This window comes from Verruconis gallopava (assembly GCF_000836295.1).
Source record: "Verruconis gallopava strain CBS 43764 unplaced genomic scaffold supercont1.1, whole genome shotgun sequence".
Taxonomy (NCBI): domain Eukaryota; kingdom Fungi; phylum Ascomycota; class Dothideomycetes; order Venturiales; family Sympoventuriaceae; genus Verruconis; species Verruconis gallopava.
In genome coordinates, this window is record NW_015622137.1 from 277,478 (window position 1) to 294,427 (window position 16,950).

Genomic DNA, 16,950 nt, shown 5'->3' on the forward strand with positions numbered 1-16,950 from the left:
TATCACGTGACAATATTTGACTTCATTCTTAAAGTAGCTTGAACAAATTCTATGGACATCGAGGTCGAAGAAAATTTGAAAAGTTGAAAATTTAACCGTCTATCTTCGAATCTAGTAGACTACTAGACAATTCTTCCATGTCGCCTTTATGATTGTGAAGCGGCACGCAAGAATACCACAATTGATATGGCGCCGTTCCTAGTATTACTATCAAGCTTCTTCCAAGCATCCCTACCACATCTCGACACGATCCAGTCTAGAATTTGGATCAACTCAGCCAAATAAAGCTGTCCAAGGTCTAGTCACGAGAGTCGCGAGTCTCATTGTCGCTTCAACTCTCACTCAAGCCACAGAGCCTACAGACTGCAATTCATCTCACTTAGAACATCGTAGGCTCTGTCTTCACTGTCATGCCAATTGCATCTTGCTTTGACATTCAACCTACGGTTTTGAATCAATCCAAGCTCCCTCTCTCATCTAGTCTAGAGCTATGAGTTCGTCAATTAAGCAATTAGAATAAATCACTCTGCTCGAAAACAGAAACAAGCCTAAGCTGTTTCAATTATAGACTACGTTCATGCTCAGTTCAAGCCTCGATCAAGAGTTTCATTGAAGTGAACAGGTGTGCGTAAAGCGGCACTGAGACTGTTGCTTCGGGCCTCTTCGAGATTTCTGGCTCAAGCAGGAGGAATTAAAATTTGTTTTCGAGAACTTAGGCAGCAACTCCAGTATCATGTGACAGCGTGTTGTACCTGCGCGTCGCGAAGCTGCTTCATTCCGTCCTTTAACTTTTGGCCCAATCTCGAATTGTCAAATCGGTTTCAAATCATGACGACTGTACGAAATGAACGCAAGCCCTTCACGGGATCCTGCCATTGTGGTTTCATCAAATACGTAGTTTACCTCAGCTTCCCGCCCACACTGACATCGGGTGAAACAAACACGACGCGTGCGAAGAATTTCGACAGCATTCGTATGAGGAAGTGTAACTGCACCACCTGTCACAAGATGGGCATCTTCCATCTCCGTCTCGCAGATGCAGCCAACGATTTTATCCTACTGTCACCGTTGGATCCATTCAAGGACCTAGGCGACTATCTCTGTTCAGATAAGATCATTCATTGGTTCTTCTGCAAGACATGTGGGGTCAGGTGCTTTTCGTTCACGGGCAAAGGCCAAGTTGTTGATAAGGATGTTGATGGTGAGACGAAGACGGTCTGGGCGCCGGCTGAAGGCTTTGTAGAAGGGAAGAATGGCTACTTGAGTGTCAATGCGACGTCTTTGGATGCTGGGCAACAGGGGCTGGATCTGCGAGAATGGCACGAGAAGGGCTGGATTCATTATCTGGATACGCTCGACGCGAAGGAAGAGACCAGCTGGACGAAACCCCATCGTGGTGGTATGTACTGAACGCAATGTGCAGACTTTAAAAACATCCTCGAGAGTGTGTCGATATTGGGTGATGAAAATATGAACACTTCTAATAGAATAGTTATCTATGATGGGTGAATAGACACAGTCACTTCTACTCAATCACTTGAAACCATTCCTAATATTACGTAATTCAAAATATCTATAAGATATAGACTACCACATTTTTCAACGCCATTTTGAAGAAAATCATATCAATTTTATTCTTCATATCAGCCTCGTCCTCTTTTTTATAGTAGCTGCGTAACCGATCGACCCTTGTATGCACTGAACACGGCGTCTGATCTCCATCTCAGTTTCTGACTCTCAATGAATAATTGCCGCCTGTCAATGGACCTTTGAATGGGGCCATGCGTTTAATAAGCCTCATCCATTTTGTTAGGAAAATGATTTTGCAAAGAATTAATGAGACATCATGTTCTACAGTACCACAAAATTTCAAGCACGTAGATCTCACGCCTTTTTCGCATAATCTCTTAAATTCTTAATCCAATCGTTGGCCAACAAGGAATTGCTCATTAGAAAGAACAATATTTTCTAGAGCTCGCTATAATTGTGCTAAGTACCAACAGTTCTCCTTGAACTTGCTCGAAGAATATAGAGGCTCCCAAAATCCTCTCTTGTGTAGGTATTCCCTGGTCCTCAAAATCCGCTTTCGGTGCAAGCGCTTAAGACGATGAAAATAAGGCAATCGAAGTGAACGGAAGTATAATATTGACACGATTTCTAACTTCAGATTGCTGAGACAGCAAGTGCATGTCCGCTAACTCAAGAATCTTTTCGCTATTTAAACGCCACTGCATCAGTTTATGCTAATTTCAATTCATACAAGTCGCAGACGTATACAACATCAATCGGGTGGGAAATTAAGTAAATATACGCAAGTACATAACAGCGATGCCTCTACTTCCTTTAATCATTATGCCAAACCTAATACTTATCACCTCAAAGCATATTGTACCAGCAATATACCTTCTACATGCATAACCATATTGAAAGATATTGACAGCTGCTGCATTCATACAACACGTCAAAAAGAACGAACTCACGTACGCAGATACGTATTTGATGCGCACAGGCTGTCCAAGATTAAGCATTGCAACAAAGATTGGACGACGGCTTTCGTGCCGCGGAGACAGCGGAAGGCTTAACCTGGGGCCTCAGTTGGTAGTCATCCGTTGTCACGATACGAGAGGGCATCATCGTTCTTAATCGATTAGACTAACATGGTGTAGCTTATATGTTTCATAAAACTGCTTTTTTCCGAGCAAGGGTGATATTATTGCACTGACTGCCAAGGCCAAGGCCAGATGGTGGACAGCACGGCCATGCTTAGTGAATTTTTGTCTCGAAGTTCTTTGTAGGTTCAAAAATAGCTCAAAAACCGGTGGTTTGCTGTCCAGAAATTTACGCACTGGTATTTGAATAGTCGAGTCTTTTTGAACTTTGCTGTCATTGTGCTGAGGAGAAATTACATGAATCAGATCGGTTTCATAAAACGACGATATACATAAAAAGTCATGCCGAACCATATTCGTGAGAGATGAGTTCCTTGCGTCCACCGCCATAAAGAAATCCATTCACACTTGAATGCCATCTTGGGCCTCCGACTGTACTGGCTGCCAGTTCATTTGCGGTTGCCAATTTGCTTGCGGCTCTGGCATCTGCATTTGTGGCACGGAAGCATATTCCTGATTGGCTTCGCCAGCGCCTCCATTATCGTTTCCATTGTTGTCGTTGCCTCCACTTTCAGAAGCAAAAAGAGCGATACAGCAAAGACAAGCGCCGCACGCCGCCCATTTCAGAGAATCAACAAATATGGTCCCGTAATTCACAGGTTGACCAGTTTTACGTGCTTTGTAGACTTTGTACGCAAAGGTGCAAAGGAAAATGGCGATGAGTACAACAATGACAATGCCTACAATGGCTCCGGCAGAGAGACCAGAGGAGCCGCTATCGTAATTACTGCTCGAGGAATGATAATAGCTCTTGGGAGTAGGTGCCATCTTCTTTGTATTGTATGCTGAAACAAGTCAGACGAGGCGATGGGTCTTTTGGGGTATATAAGTTGTTAGAAATCTGTTTCCATATTGATAGATCAAACTTGCTAGATCTTGAATAGTCAGATGTTTACACCGGATTTGAGGCGGGTGGGCGTAGTTGTATGACTTTATAAGACTGAAGAGCGAGCCAATCGCGAGGACCAACGATCTCGGGCAAGAATATGTTATAAAGAGGTAGTGCGGCGGTTGAGACAGACCGCAGCTTGGCTGAAGGAGAAGATTTAGTTCCGAAGGCTTTCATCGCGGCTGAAAACCTGGGCATTGCTCAGTCTTTATGATAAGTGACACTGTTCCGTACCATCGATCTAGACATGGCGCAAATTCAGACGAGGCTGCTCAGGTGGCACACGCTCGCTAAGGAGCCCCAAAAATAGGGAGTCAAGCTCAAGCATTTGTCTTGGCGCCAGCAAGCAATTGGCTGCCCACGGCGCCACCAAAGCTTCGAGAGCAAGCCCACGATTACCCTGAATGTACATGGCGTCCAGAGGAGGGCTAAGTACCAGGATTCTTGCAACGATCTTTTCAGATCTAGCGAAGCCATGCAGTCTCCTGCATCCTCCAACGAGCAAATGCTGCAATCTGGAGGCTAGTCGTGGCCGCGTACTCCGAGTCTCAGCCGTGCGCTTTCAGAATTCACTGGTCAACACCTTTGATCAGGCCCCGAAACCATTTCGATCTTCGGCGACAGGTAATTTGACAATACAATCGAAGGAAGTATCCGAGATTACTTGTTCGAATACCCTCCCTTTCCACGGTACAAACGGCCGACGGATCTCATAAGAGGCAAAGGCTCCATTTGACTGTTGGGGATGTTCCTGTCCCTTATCTAGGAACGCTTCGTGGTGTGAGGGCTGATTTCGTGGCCTCCAATAGCCCTGAACTAGCGTGTGAACAAATGAGCTAGGCTAAATCATGAGACGAGTTTTCTTGACCGGTGGTGGTGGCGGTGATGGTAAAGAATCGACTTCGAACGAGTCATGGCACCCAGAAAGGGTGGCAAAGATTATTGAAGCGTATCGTCCCAAAATGATGTATGTATGTTTGGATTTGCACCTGAAACAGACTCGTCACGTTTCTTGCTTGTTATAAGGTACTGCTCAATAGCCCTATAGTATTGAATCAGTCAAGGTTAGGTTGCAAGCGTATTGTTATAATAGAAACAAGACGAAATTATCAACGAGCATTTTACTCTTTGCTGTGTGAGGTTAATTCTTGAAAGACGGGCTTAGATGTCTGGTTAGGCGAAGTTCAGCTTTCATCTATTCGCAATCTCATGCGTACGTTTGTTTTGGCTGTTGCCCAGTGAGTAAATGAGATGGCAATTACTCATTCTGCCCTCAGCATTTCCATACCCTCATCTCCTAGAAGAGTACTTGTTATGGCCGCGATTCTGGACGGCCGAAATTGTATACCATTCCTTCGATTGAAGTCGAGAGTAAAAAATTTCCAGAGCGGGATTGGGCTCCAAATGCATGCTATCGATGAGGCCAACTATCAGACTGTCGGATATTGGCATTTTTGAGGCATAGCACCTGAAATGGGCCTTGGATCCAGTCGCAAACGTGGTACCTTAAAATACCAAATATCGACTGTAACTTCAGGTTCGTGCTCACGTGAGCGTGACTGAGAATGTTTAAGTTAACCTGGGGGGTCCCAAAAGGGAAAACCCCAGGCGGGTTTGTTGCGTCACCCCAAGCACTTGGCCCCTGACAGTAACCACCTGCACTTTATCGATCCAGCCGTACCGATCTGAGCAGCACCTTTTTGACCATGGTATTTCAGTCTGCATGACTGCCGGGCAATCGATATGATACCTCGCCGGTTCTTTGCTCTGGCCGTTTTCTGCGGTGTCGCCCTTATCTCTCTGTTCCTATTCTCGCGCCGGAGCGAGGTGACCCTCTCGGTGCCAGTGCCGATTCCCGACAGTTGGGCAGACACGCTTGAGCAAACATGGGAGCAGGCCTGGCAGTCCAGCGGCTATAACAAACAGGATGACGCTCACGACGATAATCAGAAATGGGAGAGCCCCCCCAAAAAGCCGGGATTTATACAGGGCGAGCCAGGTGGAAAAGAAGCTGGAAGCAACACCAAACCTCTGGCTGTAGGAACGGCTACACCGCACGGCACGGGCTCCTATCTAAAGCCGACGCCGTTTCCTCCGCCAGATCCTCCATTACCAGACGTGGTGAATGTCGCAATCGTGGAGTCTGGAGGCACAAACGAAGAGACGACCGCAGCGCTGATCAACGCTTTCGGTACTCAGAACTATACACAGTTGAGCTTATACATGTTGCAGCAGCGCTATGGAATTGGCGAAATCATAAACAATTTCAACCTGTCGCACCCCATTCTCGTTAACAAGTCTTCAGAAGACTTCGAAGCTGCCGTCAGGGCAGATGATGTCTCGCCGCATATTATAGTGTCGGCGACATGCGAGGCTGACTTGTTAGCACTTAACGAGCCGTTGACGAAGCTCCTGGAACGAAAGGATACATATCTTTTCTGCGTGATTCATCAGCCTGAACGGTGGGTTGAGCAGAACTTGATCGAGAAGCTGCAACCCTGGATCAATGCTCAGCTCGTGGATCTCGTGGCGCTGAGCCATCACACAGCACGCTACCTGCGTACAGATGTGATCAACGCATGGGATTTCAATGCCACAGTGACGGTTCGGCATCTGGCTCCCCTCTTCCCGATGCAACTACCGAACGACGAGCTCGCACGCGCCATGTCTTCGACCCTCGGTGCAGATACATTCCAGTACCCGATTGCCATGCACGGCGATTTCGATGCCACCAGACACAACTATTCTGAAGTATTTGACAAGATTGTCGAGCTCAAGGATCGCGTGAAAAAGGGCGTGAAAATTGAGACCAAGGAAGAGACCAAAATTGAAAAGCGTGAGATCAGTCTGCACATCCTCGGTGAGCGGGCTCCACCGGATGTGCCTAAGAAGGTCAAGCCGCTGCTCAGCGTCGACCATGCTCTCCCACTTCAAGAGCAATACGAAATCCTCTCCAAATCGTACATCCTTCTCCCGGCGTTCTCGTTTGGCTCCGAAAGCGACTACCTCTCCAAACTTGCCTCATGGTGCATACCTGCCGCACTCATCGCGGGCGTGCCTTTCGCGGCGGACGACAATATACTGGACGCATATGGATACGTGAGCCGTGAGGCAGTCTGGTACAGGCTCGAAAGCGAGGATGAAATGAAAATCGCCGAACGGGTGCTCATGTGGAGCGAGGAGGAGCACCGAAGGAAGAAGGCTTCCGTGAGGAAACACACGCAGCTGATCATCCAACGACAGCTCGGCGTTGTGGACGAGTGGATCAGGATGGGCATTCGCAGAGCGGAGAGGGCTGGATGGAGAATGAAGGCAGACAATGGCGAAGGACATGTAGCCGATGCGCCAGGGCCCGAGGACGGTATCAACGATATGTGGTGGTGAAAAGCTATGCGAAGCACACCTGCACACACCATGTTTGAGGGGGAGTTCTGGATGGGACTCTTGCATTTGCGGCGTATTGGACTCATTGCATGTCGTCGATTGATCTGTAAGATATTGGCTTAGCGTAAGTCCTTACGGACTTATCATAGCGATGCTATACAGCCGGGCCTTAGAAGTCCTACTAAATTCACGTTTATTTTGGTTCTATTCTATCGATATGTGATTGCCTTGCAGTAACAAGACTTCCAGAATTATGGACTTTCTTCATCATACATCATTACACGTCCAATAAACGCTATCCACGAATCGATCATTTGCCTGGTTTTCGTACACCATTGGTTTCTTGGACCATTTTCGTTCAGCTGTTTGGCAAGACCATTGAATCTGCCGCTTTAGCTACCACTCCCGTAATTATAGCCATCCACTTGAACACTGCACCGATATCTCCGTCCTCAACAGCCTCCACCAATCCTGGGAATGTCGCACCCGCGTAGCCTGTCCACCTTCCGGGAGCGAATACAACATGTTTGAACCAGGGCCGACCATCAAGACCCTCGCCGTACAAGAAGTGGCGCTCCAAAGTCTTGTACCTGTCATTCACTGCTTTTACTCTGCGGAAAAAAACTAGCCGTTCCCACCATCGCCACCAGGGAATCGGGTTGTTGAGTGCGATATCAAGAAGAGCTTCTGCCTCGGCATCCAGCGCAACAGAGGTATTGTGAAAGCGCTCAATCACAGACTCGAGGGATTTGAAGGATATGTTGAAAGGCAGGCCTTGATAATCGAGCCGTTTTCCCATTGCAGTGGCATTGTGCGCCTTATCTTCGACCTTTTTCAGGTATTGCTTCAGGCCAATGGCGTAGTCAGTGGCGTTAAGTTGAATGATAGGAGTCTCTACAATGCGTGCAGCAAGGAGAGCCCACACTCGTGCAATGGTGGCGTGGTAGTGCCAGCCAGGATCGCCAAATTTGTCCATCCAGTAAAAACTGTCGTAGTTACTGTGGTAGTGGTAAACTGGGGTATCTTTATCAAAGCTAAAGCCCATATCAATGCAGGGAATACCTGCAAAGTCTTGAAAAGCGGTAAAGTCACTGCCAGAGCCCATAGTGCTGACGTGCTTATCCCACACGTCATAAACGGTTTGGCCAGTCGTAGTTTGGTTTGGCGAAAGAACCAGCTTTGTCGTTTCTATAAGCGCCTGGTTGAGTAGAGGCGCAGCGGCTGCTTTAAAATTTGGTCCCGTGGTACCTACGTCGACGTTCAAATAGGCGATGGCAGTTGCATTCAGCCAGGGTAAGTATTCTTCAACCCATTCAGTTGAACCGACAAGACCATATTCCTCTCCGTCCCAGGACGCAAGCACAATAGTGCGAAGAGGCTTCCAGCCTTCCTCCAAGGCAGCACCGAAGGCGCGAACAACCTCATTCATGGCGGCCGAGCCACTGTTTGGATCGCCTGCACCACCCAAGATCCAGGCATCACGATGATTACCCAAAATAACCACCTCGTCTTGAATTGTGCCATTGATGATACCAATTACGTTCCATAATGGTGTGGTTACGTACTCTTGCTCGTTGACTAGATTAAGCTGTAGGTCCTTCGGCGATGGTCCAACATTGTAGTGAACTCCGAGTTTTTCTAGTCCCCCACCTTGCCAATACTTGTTAAAGGTTTTTGCCTTGGGGCCGTATCCGTTTAGAGATCTCAGGATAGGCAGAGCATCCTCATAAGATATGGGCAGAGATGGTATTCCGGGAATGGTCCCATTGGGGTTCTGTCGCGGCGCGTCTGGTTTCGAGGGGTAGCCTGGCGTCGTCGGATCACCGGGAAGCTGGGAGATGTCCTGAACACTTCCTCGTTGTACACTGCTTGGATTTCGCGCCGGCCCGTCAGGATAAGCCTTGTAGCCTTGGTCCTTGGTAACGTTACCATCATCTCCGGGATCGCTATAGATTATGCAGCCAATCATTCCAAGCTCTTCTGCGCGCTTGACCTTCAGTCCTCTAAAAACACCACCGTAACGAGCAACGGCTATTTTGCCCTTTAAGCTCACGTTCGCAGCGATAAGATCCTCAAAGTCGTAATATGTGCCGTAGTTGACGTATACGTACTGGCCAGTGACATTTCCCGAAGCACTGTATCCGTGAAAGGTCATTATTCGATCGTCACGACCTGATGTTGGATCATCTTTGAGCACATCCTCTTCCAACCTTGCCTCGAACGCTACGCTCCAAGCATCGTCCACGGTCTCTGTGGAATTCTGCCTCTCCAGAAGCGCCAACCGATGACCAAGAGGATAGTTGATATACACATTGTACGGGATAATCTCGGTCTGGTTGATGCCAAACTCCTTCCAGCGATCCCTCGTCCATTCAGCCATACTCAGATTCTTGCCGGCAAGGTGTGGGCCACTGGTGTAGTACTGGCTCCATTCCCGTACTTTTTCTTCCCGCGGTGTGGCGGACAAGATAGTCAAAAGCTTCTTATAGCTCAGATCCCCATCTGCCTCTTTCGCGCCAAACAAGCGCAGTTTACTGTTGTCGCGATAGAGCGGGTGTTTCGGTATGCAGACGTCATTCTGCTTCTTCTTGTTGTGCTTTTGGTCGCAATCTGGGATTATAAAGAGAACTAGAAGAAAGGCAACCACGGTCATGAGAAGGACAGCTGCTAAGATCGAAGTGCAGCATCTCCGCAGTCCCGAATGTCGATAGCGGCGCCGTGGCCGCTGCGGGGCCACCTGCACTACCGCAATAAGGGGCGTGCGCTCGTTCGAATCCATCGAGGATTTTACATTGATGGTGACCAATCTGTGATGCGAACAGTAGGACCTTTTTGGAGGTGGAAATGTTGTCACACACAACCTCTTAGGAGCTTGGGCAGCCCACAGCTCTTGAGACCCTGCGGGGTCCGACGGCAACCAACGGCCATCTCCGACTTCTCCACTCACTACCGCAATTGGAATCTTCTTACAGTACGCATCTTGCTTCCTAATTTTTTTCTTTTTTTTTTAAAAAAAAAAATCATGTTAGAATGACATACATGTGTGATGCTTCTCGTGATATGGTAAATAAAGGTCCCAGCCACATAGCAAAGGCAAAAACAAAACCCATTCCATTTATACAATTTTGTTTAAGTAACGGATAATTCAGCCCCTACCAAAATATATGCCTGAAGTGACAGCCCCAACTCACGCCTAGTCCCTGAATTTGTCACTTCCAGTCTGATTCAGTCCCAGCGGGTTATCTCCAGTTTGCAGGTGTCCTCCAATAGTGTCCTTCCCGTGGATGTAGCTATCCTTGTTGTCCCCCCCGAGTGCCTCCATCTTTTCGTCTTTGCTGCCCAGAACCGGACCCAAGGCAGGTTTTGTCACGCCCCCCAAGGCTTCACCCAGAGTGCCTGTGACTATTCCAAGCGGAGCCCCAACGGGCTTTAGAACGGTGTTCAGACCTTGCCCCAAGGGATCAGCAGCGTGGTGGAGGATTCCTGAACGAGGATTTGATCAGTATATTCAGATTGAGTCGATTCCACGAGCATAACTTACCCTTCTTGACCTCAGGTTCTTCGGCATTCTCATCTTTGTACGGAGACTTTTGCTCCTTGTAAGGCTTTGGCACCTCAATATGGCTGTATCCGTCTTCTGAGGACATCCTGACAAGTATCTCGTTTGCTTCTCAACACGAAATTGACGCGCTGTGTATATAGATGTGGCTATCGAGATTCAGGTCTAGCTTCTTTCTCACACTGATATACCATGCGACGGAACATCTTTTTAATGATAGCCAAACCTTTGTTCGCCTCAGCCTGGTTTTCGACCTGTGTGATGTCATGCGTACAAGGGTGCAAGGGCTTATGGTTGCGCCAGATTATAACATCCTGGCTCGAAACTCTGCCGGTCCACAACATGAAAACTTCATGCCATTTGACTAGAAAACCAGCGAGGTGGGTGAGAATTCCCTTCATCGTATGAAATTTTCTCCAATTAGAGTACTTCAACTTGCAAATCAGCCTCCCCATGATCTCCGTACGTTGCCAAACTCGTTACGCCCTCCTCGCACGATATTCGATACATCAATACCAGTTACCATTCTTTTATTCCCATTTGGCTTGTATACCACCTTCCCCCCAGTTGTTCATTACATATTTGTCACAATGGAAGACATGTATTTGTGTTTCTCTGTACCCGGAACAAGAAAGGTTAGTTGCACCACAGCCGGCGGCTTTTTGCTCCAGGCTTCTCGTCTGCTGGATGTGAAATCCCTTGTTTAATTTTATGAGATCTCGCGTAGGCTGTCCCATCAACGTTCTAGACTGAGACTGTTTTTACACCTGTGGAGCACACATGCTTTTCTTTCGGCTCCATGGCAGAGCTTGTTCGATGCCTTTGTCTTGGGAGATTTGAGAAGAAATCGAGCATTCTTGTGACGGAGATGATTCAATCAAATAAAATGCTCCGGACTTAAAGTTAGAAATGAACGTCCTGGTCGAAATCCGACAGCAAGGGTAGAAAGTCGAGTTGAGAGTTGGTGTTCTTTTTACCTCAGTACTAGTTTGACTATTCCTCCTCATGTTGAGATCCTGGTCCATGGCGAGCACAACTATTTTCTCCATATCTCTGCACTAAATTCATATTTCAATAGCAAACAGCTACCTACTACAGACCATCCTTTGACTTCGTGAATTATCCTTTTTGTAGCTTTGCCAATTGTATAAAAACTTCTTCGAGCATTGCCTGGGACAATTCCCCTGCGTGTCAAATCAGTTTCAATCAGGAAATTGGATAAGACTTCTCTGCTGATGGAATTCCGATTTATGGATTACATGTTCAGCTGTGTAGAGAATCTTGGTATGGGATCTGAATTAAGGTAATGTATCCTCAGAAACTCTTTCAGAAATCCGAGCACTCATTGAATCATACATCAAGCTGCGTATATGAAGATTTGGTATTTTGGATAATACATCCTTGGCTTAGCCTCAACCGAAGCTACTCTAAATTAATCTCATATGAGAACGGTTCTATGAGTGACGAGATTAGCTCACGTCCTCTTCGGATTTCACAAATCCTGCCTTGTCTCTAACTCAATACAGTCTCGCTCTGAAGTTGAGTTACAGTTCGTAGAAGGTGATGATTTTCATCTGGAGATCTGATAATGCTTTCAGCATATGCTCTCTCCCCGTAGGTACCGCCTCTTTTCCAGAATTCAAACTCTTACACTCAATACGGCGTGAAATCGGTCTTTCTTTGGAACCCGGAATGAGCCTTGGATATTTGAGGTAAGATCTTGCTAGCTTTATCTGATGGCATGGTTGGCAGAGGTTGATGAGAGAATGCTCGGTTGTGCTTCCTGCTTCCATGTAGACAGATACCTCAAGAATTCTACAGAATTGCGAAGTCTATTATTCAGGAGGAACGGGGATGGAGTCTTGTTGTGCATAGCTTTCATTTCCTGAAGCCTACGTACGAATGCAGTCAGAATGTAGATGACGAACTAGAAGGAGTAGATCACATGACTAGGAGAACGTTAGTATGCCGGCTTGATAGTTGATACATGAATATTTGACGGTTGAAATGTTCGGTGCATGAGCTTTGAGGATAGGGAGGAGGACTAAAACAGAGAGCATACTCCCTTACATCCCACAACTGCAGAAAAATCATTTAATGAGTCTTTCATCCACCGAGACATGGCCAGAGAGATCTGTGACCTTAACATCGACTTTGTGAAAGAGATAAATCGGTGACTAGGTGTCTCGCAAACCTGTGCAGCGGTATGGTGAGTGCCAAATAGCATCTACTTGAAAGCATTTCAAGCTCTGAGCGAATAAACTCGTTCGACCCGGTCCGAACCTATCGTCAGGCGTGATTTATGGGGTTTCTGTGTCAGTGACGTGTTGCCATGTCATGAACATAAGCGCCAGGCCATATTAACCACTGGTCGCTATTCATCCTGAGCGCCAACATGCATTTACGTGTTCCTTGAACATCAGACTGCGGCTTGTCTAATGACAGGTTGGGGACAATCTGGCTTTCATCGCTACAGATGTATAACCATTCATCGACACTTCTGACTGAGAGTCTCATCGGGCCAGATGGATGAAATAAAGAAGCCTTAACGAGTCGGTTCAACAAATCCAAGAATTCAGGACGTAGTTCTAATCATGTCGGAGTTTCCTGGAAGGTGCTATGGAAAAGAAGAAAAAAAAAAGACGATGTAATTTATTTGGTTCAGCTCCGAGCCCCGAAATGATAAATAAAAACCCGTTTTCGACCATTGATTAAGAGTGCCAGCGTCATTAACACGCGGCATTTTGATGCTTCAATTACTTGAAATTACATGGCTTGAACGGTTTCCACCACTGGCAAATCCGAAGCCCATGGAGCTGAAAGGTGTCATCATTTCGAAATGCTGGTAGACCTCAGCTGAGGAACGTCCTTCGTAAATGCTGACACGGTCCGCTGAAGCCCTCGAGATTGGGGCATCCGAGATCGACATGGGGATTCCGTGCCATCGGTGCGTTGCCGCCGTATTGGTGTGGTGCGAACGTCGTGGTTGATACCCGAAAGGACAACGCCTCGCCGAATCTAGCATGGTCACGTCCAGTATCTCTTCTCCGCAACTGGGCAAGGATCCACGCGTGGCATGGTGGCGGCTTTCTAGGCTTGTCTGGACGCCCAATAGGACGTGCACGCACTTGGCGACATCGAAACGTCTTTTGGAGGTGGGCGACATTTTGTCGCTGAACCCCTCGCATGAAATGTCTGCTGCCTACGCAACTGCATGGAATCCACCGTAGCGGAGAGTGCCTTGGAGAAGAAGAAGAGGGCAAGCAAGCCCAAGGTGAAGACCGGCTGTGTGACATGCAAGGTGAGGGAGAGAGAAGAAACCTCGCTCTCAAGTCGCGGCTAAGTGATTACAGATTCGCCACGTAAAGTGCGATGAGACAAAGCCAGAGTGCGTAAAGTGCACTAGCACAGGTCGGAAGTGCGATGGTTATTCAGAGCCAAAGCTCCCAAAGGCCAAGGCCAAACGGGTATCGAGCAAAGACAATACGACTCTGTCCCGCTCTACAACACCGGAACGGCAGCTTCAACTTCATCTTGGAAATGCGAGAGAACGACGTGCCCTAGAGTTCTTCTTCCATCGAACGGCTCCACAGCTCTCTGGCTTCTTCAGCCGATCCTTTTGGAACGGCTGTGTACTCCAAATCAGTGCGTACGAGCCTACCATTCGGTACGCAATGGTAGCCGTCAGCGCCATGTACGAAGACGAGGGCATGGTGGGATTTTCTCCTGTGGCCGGCACGGAAGGACATGCGGCTTTTGCTCTGGAGTCCTACAACAAAGCCATCAATTCGCTGGTACATGTCGTCAAATCCAACCCAGAGTCGATTCGAATTCCTGTCATGGCTGCCATCATCTTCGTTTGCCTCGAGTTTTTACGTGGACACGTTGACTCTGCCCTCACACACATTGAGTCAGGAGTGAGAATGCTCAAGGCTTGGCGGGAAAACGCCTTCAAAGACATGATTTCCCTACCCGCTGAATCGGCTTTCATCGAAGAAGAGCTTGTGCCGATGTTTGGCTGGCTGAATCTGCTATCATCTTTGTTTGGTCGACCATCACTAGATCTGTATTCATTTGCTTCGTCATCAACTTTTAAGACAGGCCGTTTCTCTCCACACGAACCTGCCAAGTCCATCGAACAAGCGAAGACGATGCTTCTTGATCTGGTAAACGCGACGGTCAAATTCATACAGTCGGTTGGCGATGCGAAATATATGAACGGTGTCACAATGGAGATGTACGCCGAGCAGATTCGGCTGCAGACGTTTATGAATGATTGGAAGACCAATTTTGAGTATTTACAAACGCACGATCCTTCTACTAAAGATGACCAAATAAAGATTGGTTGCAACCTGCTGCAGGCAATTTCGACAACAATGGATATCTGGCTTTCTGCGGCCTTGAATCCGAATGAGACGGCGTGGGATGACTTCAAGAACGAGTTTGAGGACATTGTGCGACTTTCTGGAATTCTTGTTGCGAGCTCTGTGCGTTTCCCTGACGAACTATCCAAACGATTTTCGTTTGAGATGGGTATCATCCCGCCATTACATTTTGTTGCTTGGAAATGTCGATGGCCGTATATTCGTAGGAAAGCACTTGCGTTGCTATGGACATCTCCGCGCAGGGAATGTCTGTTCGAGTCGCACAGATCCTTTTTCTGCTTTCAAAGAGTGATGGAGGTCGAAGAGGAGGGTTTAAATCTCCCTCCAGGTGTCATTCCAGGACCTGATCAGCTGCCACCAGAAGAGGCTCGCATTCACCAGGTCGATATTGCTGCGGCCGAGCCTACCTCGGAAGGATATCCCATAAGCTTCCTTATGAAACCAAACGGTCTCGACGGACCATGGTACTCTAGGACAGAGATTATTCGGCTTGGTCCCGTCGAGTTTGATCATGATTTGAGAAATTGGCTCTCAGCATCACAAGCTCCAATTCCAGAAATGAATCCGGACCATGGAAATTCAATGGGTGAATTATCAGCTGGCTCTTCCACGGCCTATCATTTCACGGGCATGCCTGTTAACGGTTCCGACGCGATTTGGAGCGTGGGAGCCTGGAGAGCACAGGATAGCCTCGAGGCTGAGTTGCACACTCGTGCAGTCCTGCTTTCGTCGCAGCAAGGCATAGGAACTCCAGATCGCCTAAGTGACGCGGGAAGCAGTTATTTTGTGGCCCATTCGAACGCTGGAACTCCGGCGCCTTACTTAGAATACAGCTCTTCTGTATCGCCACCGGTGACTTCAACGTCCCTACCTTTCCGGTCCGGCGACTATTTCGAGCAAGCAAAATGAAGAAAGATGATAATGGAGAGTTCCGTCTTTCAACCATTCGCGAGGTTTATATGTTCGTCACTCACTAATTTCTCTGCAACTTGCTATTCAAGTATTCTTCTTCTGCCATGGACGTTGATAAATTACGCAAGTGCCATGGGTCTCGCATAAGATCGCTCACGCGCCAAATCTTCTCACTGTGGGGTAGCAGAGTCAATGACGGTAGTTCCTTTGTGACATATACGCCGCAATCGATAGAACACGTTCTTCCATCCTTTAAAACGAAGTCTGCTCTCATCGTACGGAGCTCGCTGCTTCCGCCCTGGAAGTCGTCCAACCACTTTCGCGCTGCGTCTGAGATCCCGAAGGCCAGCATGCCGCTGAGCAAATCGGCTTGGTTTCCCGTGCACACTACTCCGGGCCAGGTATGACCACGTAACGCATGGCGCTTGATACCGTACACCAACGCAGGTGTCATGGTCTGAATAATGTCTTCGAGAGATTTCCTCGTGTTCGTTGTACCGCGCAGGACAGCCGGGTACACCTGGGCGCCGTAGAAGAAGTACGGTAGATTGAAGTTGACAGATTTCTGTGTAGATAACAGCTGCTCGTACGGTATTTTGTTCCGGGAGGCTAGAAGCAAGGACGGCGGAAGAACCTTTTCTTCGCCCGGTTCGAACGGCGTGATGGTTGGAGGAGGCAGCTGTATGATAGTGTCGAGATTCAAAGCATCCTTGCTCCGCTGAACATTGTTCTCATTTCCGAGGGCCTTGACCAGGCCCGACTTTATGCCATCCACATTCGTAAATTGATGAATCTGCCGCCTGCTTGGGCCCCTACGCGCTTTTGTTCTCGGGATTGGCCTGTCGCAGTCGTCCCAGTCCTCGTCGTCGCTACTCGCACCAAGCATGGCGGTGGGCTCCATGACGGCACATTGAGCTGGGCAAGCCAGTGGGATTATCGTGTTGCTGGCGCACCTGTAGTTCCGGTGCCGTTCGATCGCGGCGAACAGCCAGCGTACGTGGATTGTCGGACCGGCGAAGGTCGTGTGGCAGTGCTGGGTGCTGACACCATCGCCGCCGTAGACATGATACCATGCTGCCGTCGGCCGGCACGCCAAACCTGTTAGGGCTAAACTCACAAACCGCCTGCTGCCGCCTAACGTGGCCTAACTTC

At 48.1% G+C, this 16,950-nt stretch overlaps 7 protein-coding genes across 7 annotated transcripts; 3 read left to right on the forward strand and 4 right to left on the reverse strand.

The window, feature by feature from the left end:
- Positions 1 to 1,008: 1,008 nt before the first annotated feature.
- Positions 1,009 to 1,509, forward strand: PV09_00109 (uncharacterized protein; the record flags this gene model as incomplete). The annotated part of the gene is made up of 2 exons (XM_016352790.1): positions 1,009 to 1,399; positions 1,424 to 1,509. 2 exons carry the CDS (start codon positions 1,009 to 1,011, stop codon positions 1,507 to 1,509), a joined length of 477 nt encoding a protein of 158 aa, XP_016219047.1.
- A 1,387-nt stretch (positions 1,510 to 2,896) lies between these two features.
- On the reverse strand, positions 2,897 to 4,084 carry PV09_00110 (uncharacterized protein). The gene is made up of 2 exons (XM_016352791.1): positions 3,540 to 4,084; positions 2,897 to 3,482 (listed from the first exon to the last, which is right to left on the reverse strand). The coding sequence occupies exon 2, from the start codon at positions 3,435 to 3,437 to the stop codon at positions 3,012 to 3,014; it is 426 nt and encodes a 141-aa protein (XP_016219048.1). The 5' UTR covers positions 3,438 to 3,482; positions 3,540 to 4,084; the 3' UTR covers positions 2,897 to 3,011.
- Positions 4,085 to 5,179: 1,095 nt separating this feature from the next.
- PV09_00111 (uncharacterized protein) lies at positions 5,180 to 7,149 on the forward strand. Its single transcript, XM_016352792.1, has one exon. The coding sequence runs from the start codon at positions 5,302 to 5,304 to the stop codon at positions 6,940 to 6,942; it is 1,641 nt and encodes a 546-aa protein (XP_016219049.1). The 5' UTR covers positions 5,180 to 5,301; the 3' UTR covers positions 6,943 to 7,149.
- PV09_00112 (uncharacterized protein) lies at positions 7,092 to 9,792 on the reverse strand. The gene has a single exon (XM_016352793.1). The coding sequence runs from the start codon at positions 9,719 to 9,721 to the stop codon at positions 7,301 to 7,303; it is 2,421 nt and encodes an 806-aa protein (XP_016219050.1). The 5' UTR covers positions 9,722 to 9,792; the 3' UTR covers positions 7,092 to 7,300.
- A 174-nt stretch (positions 9,793 to 9,966) lies between these two features.
- Positions 9,967 to 10,755, reverse strand: PV09_00113 (uncharacterized protein). Its single transcript, XM_016352794.1, has 2 exons — positions 10,484 to 10,755; positions 9,967 to 10,425 (listed from the first exon to the last, which is right to left on the reverse strand). Exons 1-2 carry the CDS (start codon positions 10,587 to 10,589, stop codon positions 10,136 to 10,138), a joined length of 396 nt encoding a protein of 131 aa, XP_016219051.1. The 5' UTR covers positions 10,590 to 10,755; the 3' UTR covers positions 9,967 to 10,135.
- A 2,907-nt stretch (positions 10,756 to 13,662) lies between these two features.
- Positions 13,663 to 16,519, forward strand: PV09_00114 (uncharacterized protein). The gene is made up of 2 exons (XM_016352795.1): positions 13,663 to 13,802; positions 13,855 to 16,519. Exons 1-2 carry the CDS (start codon positions 13,716 to 13,718, stop codon positions 15,793 to 15,795), a joined length of 2,028 nt encoding a protein of 675 aa, XP_016219052.1. The 5' UTR covers positions 13,663 to 13,715; the 3' UTR covers positions 15,796 to 16,519.
- PV09_00115 (uncharacterized protein) lies at positions 14,760 to 16,822 on the reverse strand. Its single transcript, XM_016352796.1, has one exon. The coding sequence runs from the start codon at positions 16,697 to 16,699 to the stop codon at positions 15,860 to 15,862; it is 840 nt and encodes a 279-aa protein (XP_016219053.1). The 5' UTR covers positions 16,700 to 16,822; the 3' UTR covers positions 14,760 to 15,859.
- Between the last annotated feature and the right edge of the window lie 128 nt (positions 16,823 to 16,950).

What these genes read in the sequence shown, in the direction of transcription:
- PV09_00110 (XM_016352791.1), bottom strand. Translation starts at nt 3,437, where the DNA reads ATGGCACCTACTCCCAAGAGCTATTATCATTCCTCGAGCAGTAATTAC.
- PV09_00111 (XM_016352792.1), top strand. Translation starts at nt 5,302, where the DNA reads ATGATACCTCGCCGGTTCTTTGCTCTGGCCGTTTTCTGCGGTGTCGCC.
- PV09_00112 (XM_016352793.1), bottom strand. Translation starts at nt 9,721, where the DNA reads ATGGATTCGAACGAGCGCACGCCCCTTATTGCGGTAGTGCAGGTGGCC.
- PV09_00113 (XM_016352794.1), bottom strand. Translation starts at nt 10,589, where the DNA reads ATGTCCTCAGAAGACGGATACAGCCATATTGAGGTGCCAAAGCCTTAC. An exon ending in AGAACCTGAGGTCAAGAAGG is followed by an intron (nt 10,426 to 10,483) that starts GTAAGTTATGCT and finishes ATCCTCGTTCAG; the next exon opens with GAATCCTCCACCACGCTGCT.
- PV09_00114 (XM_016352795.1), top strand. Translation starts at nt 13,716, where the DNA reads ATGGAATCCACCGTAGCGGAGAGTGCCTTGGAGAAGAAGAAGAGGGCA. An exon ending in CCGGCTGTGTGACATGCAAG is followed by an intron (nt 13,803 to 13,854) that starts GTGAGGGAGAGA and finishes AAGTGATTACAG; the next exon opens with ATTCGCCACGTAAAGTGCGA.
- PV09_00115 (XM_016352796.1), bottom strand. Translation starts at nt 16,699, where the DNA reads ATGGAGCCCACCGCCATGCTTGGTGCGAGTAGCGACGACGAGGACTGG.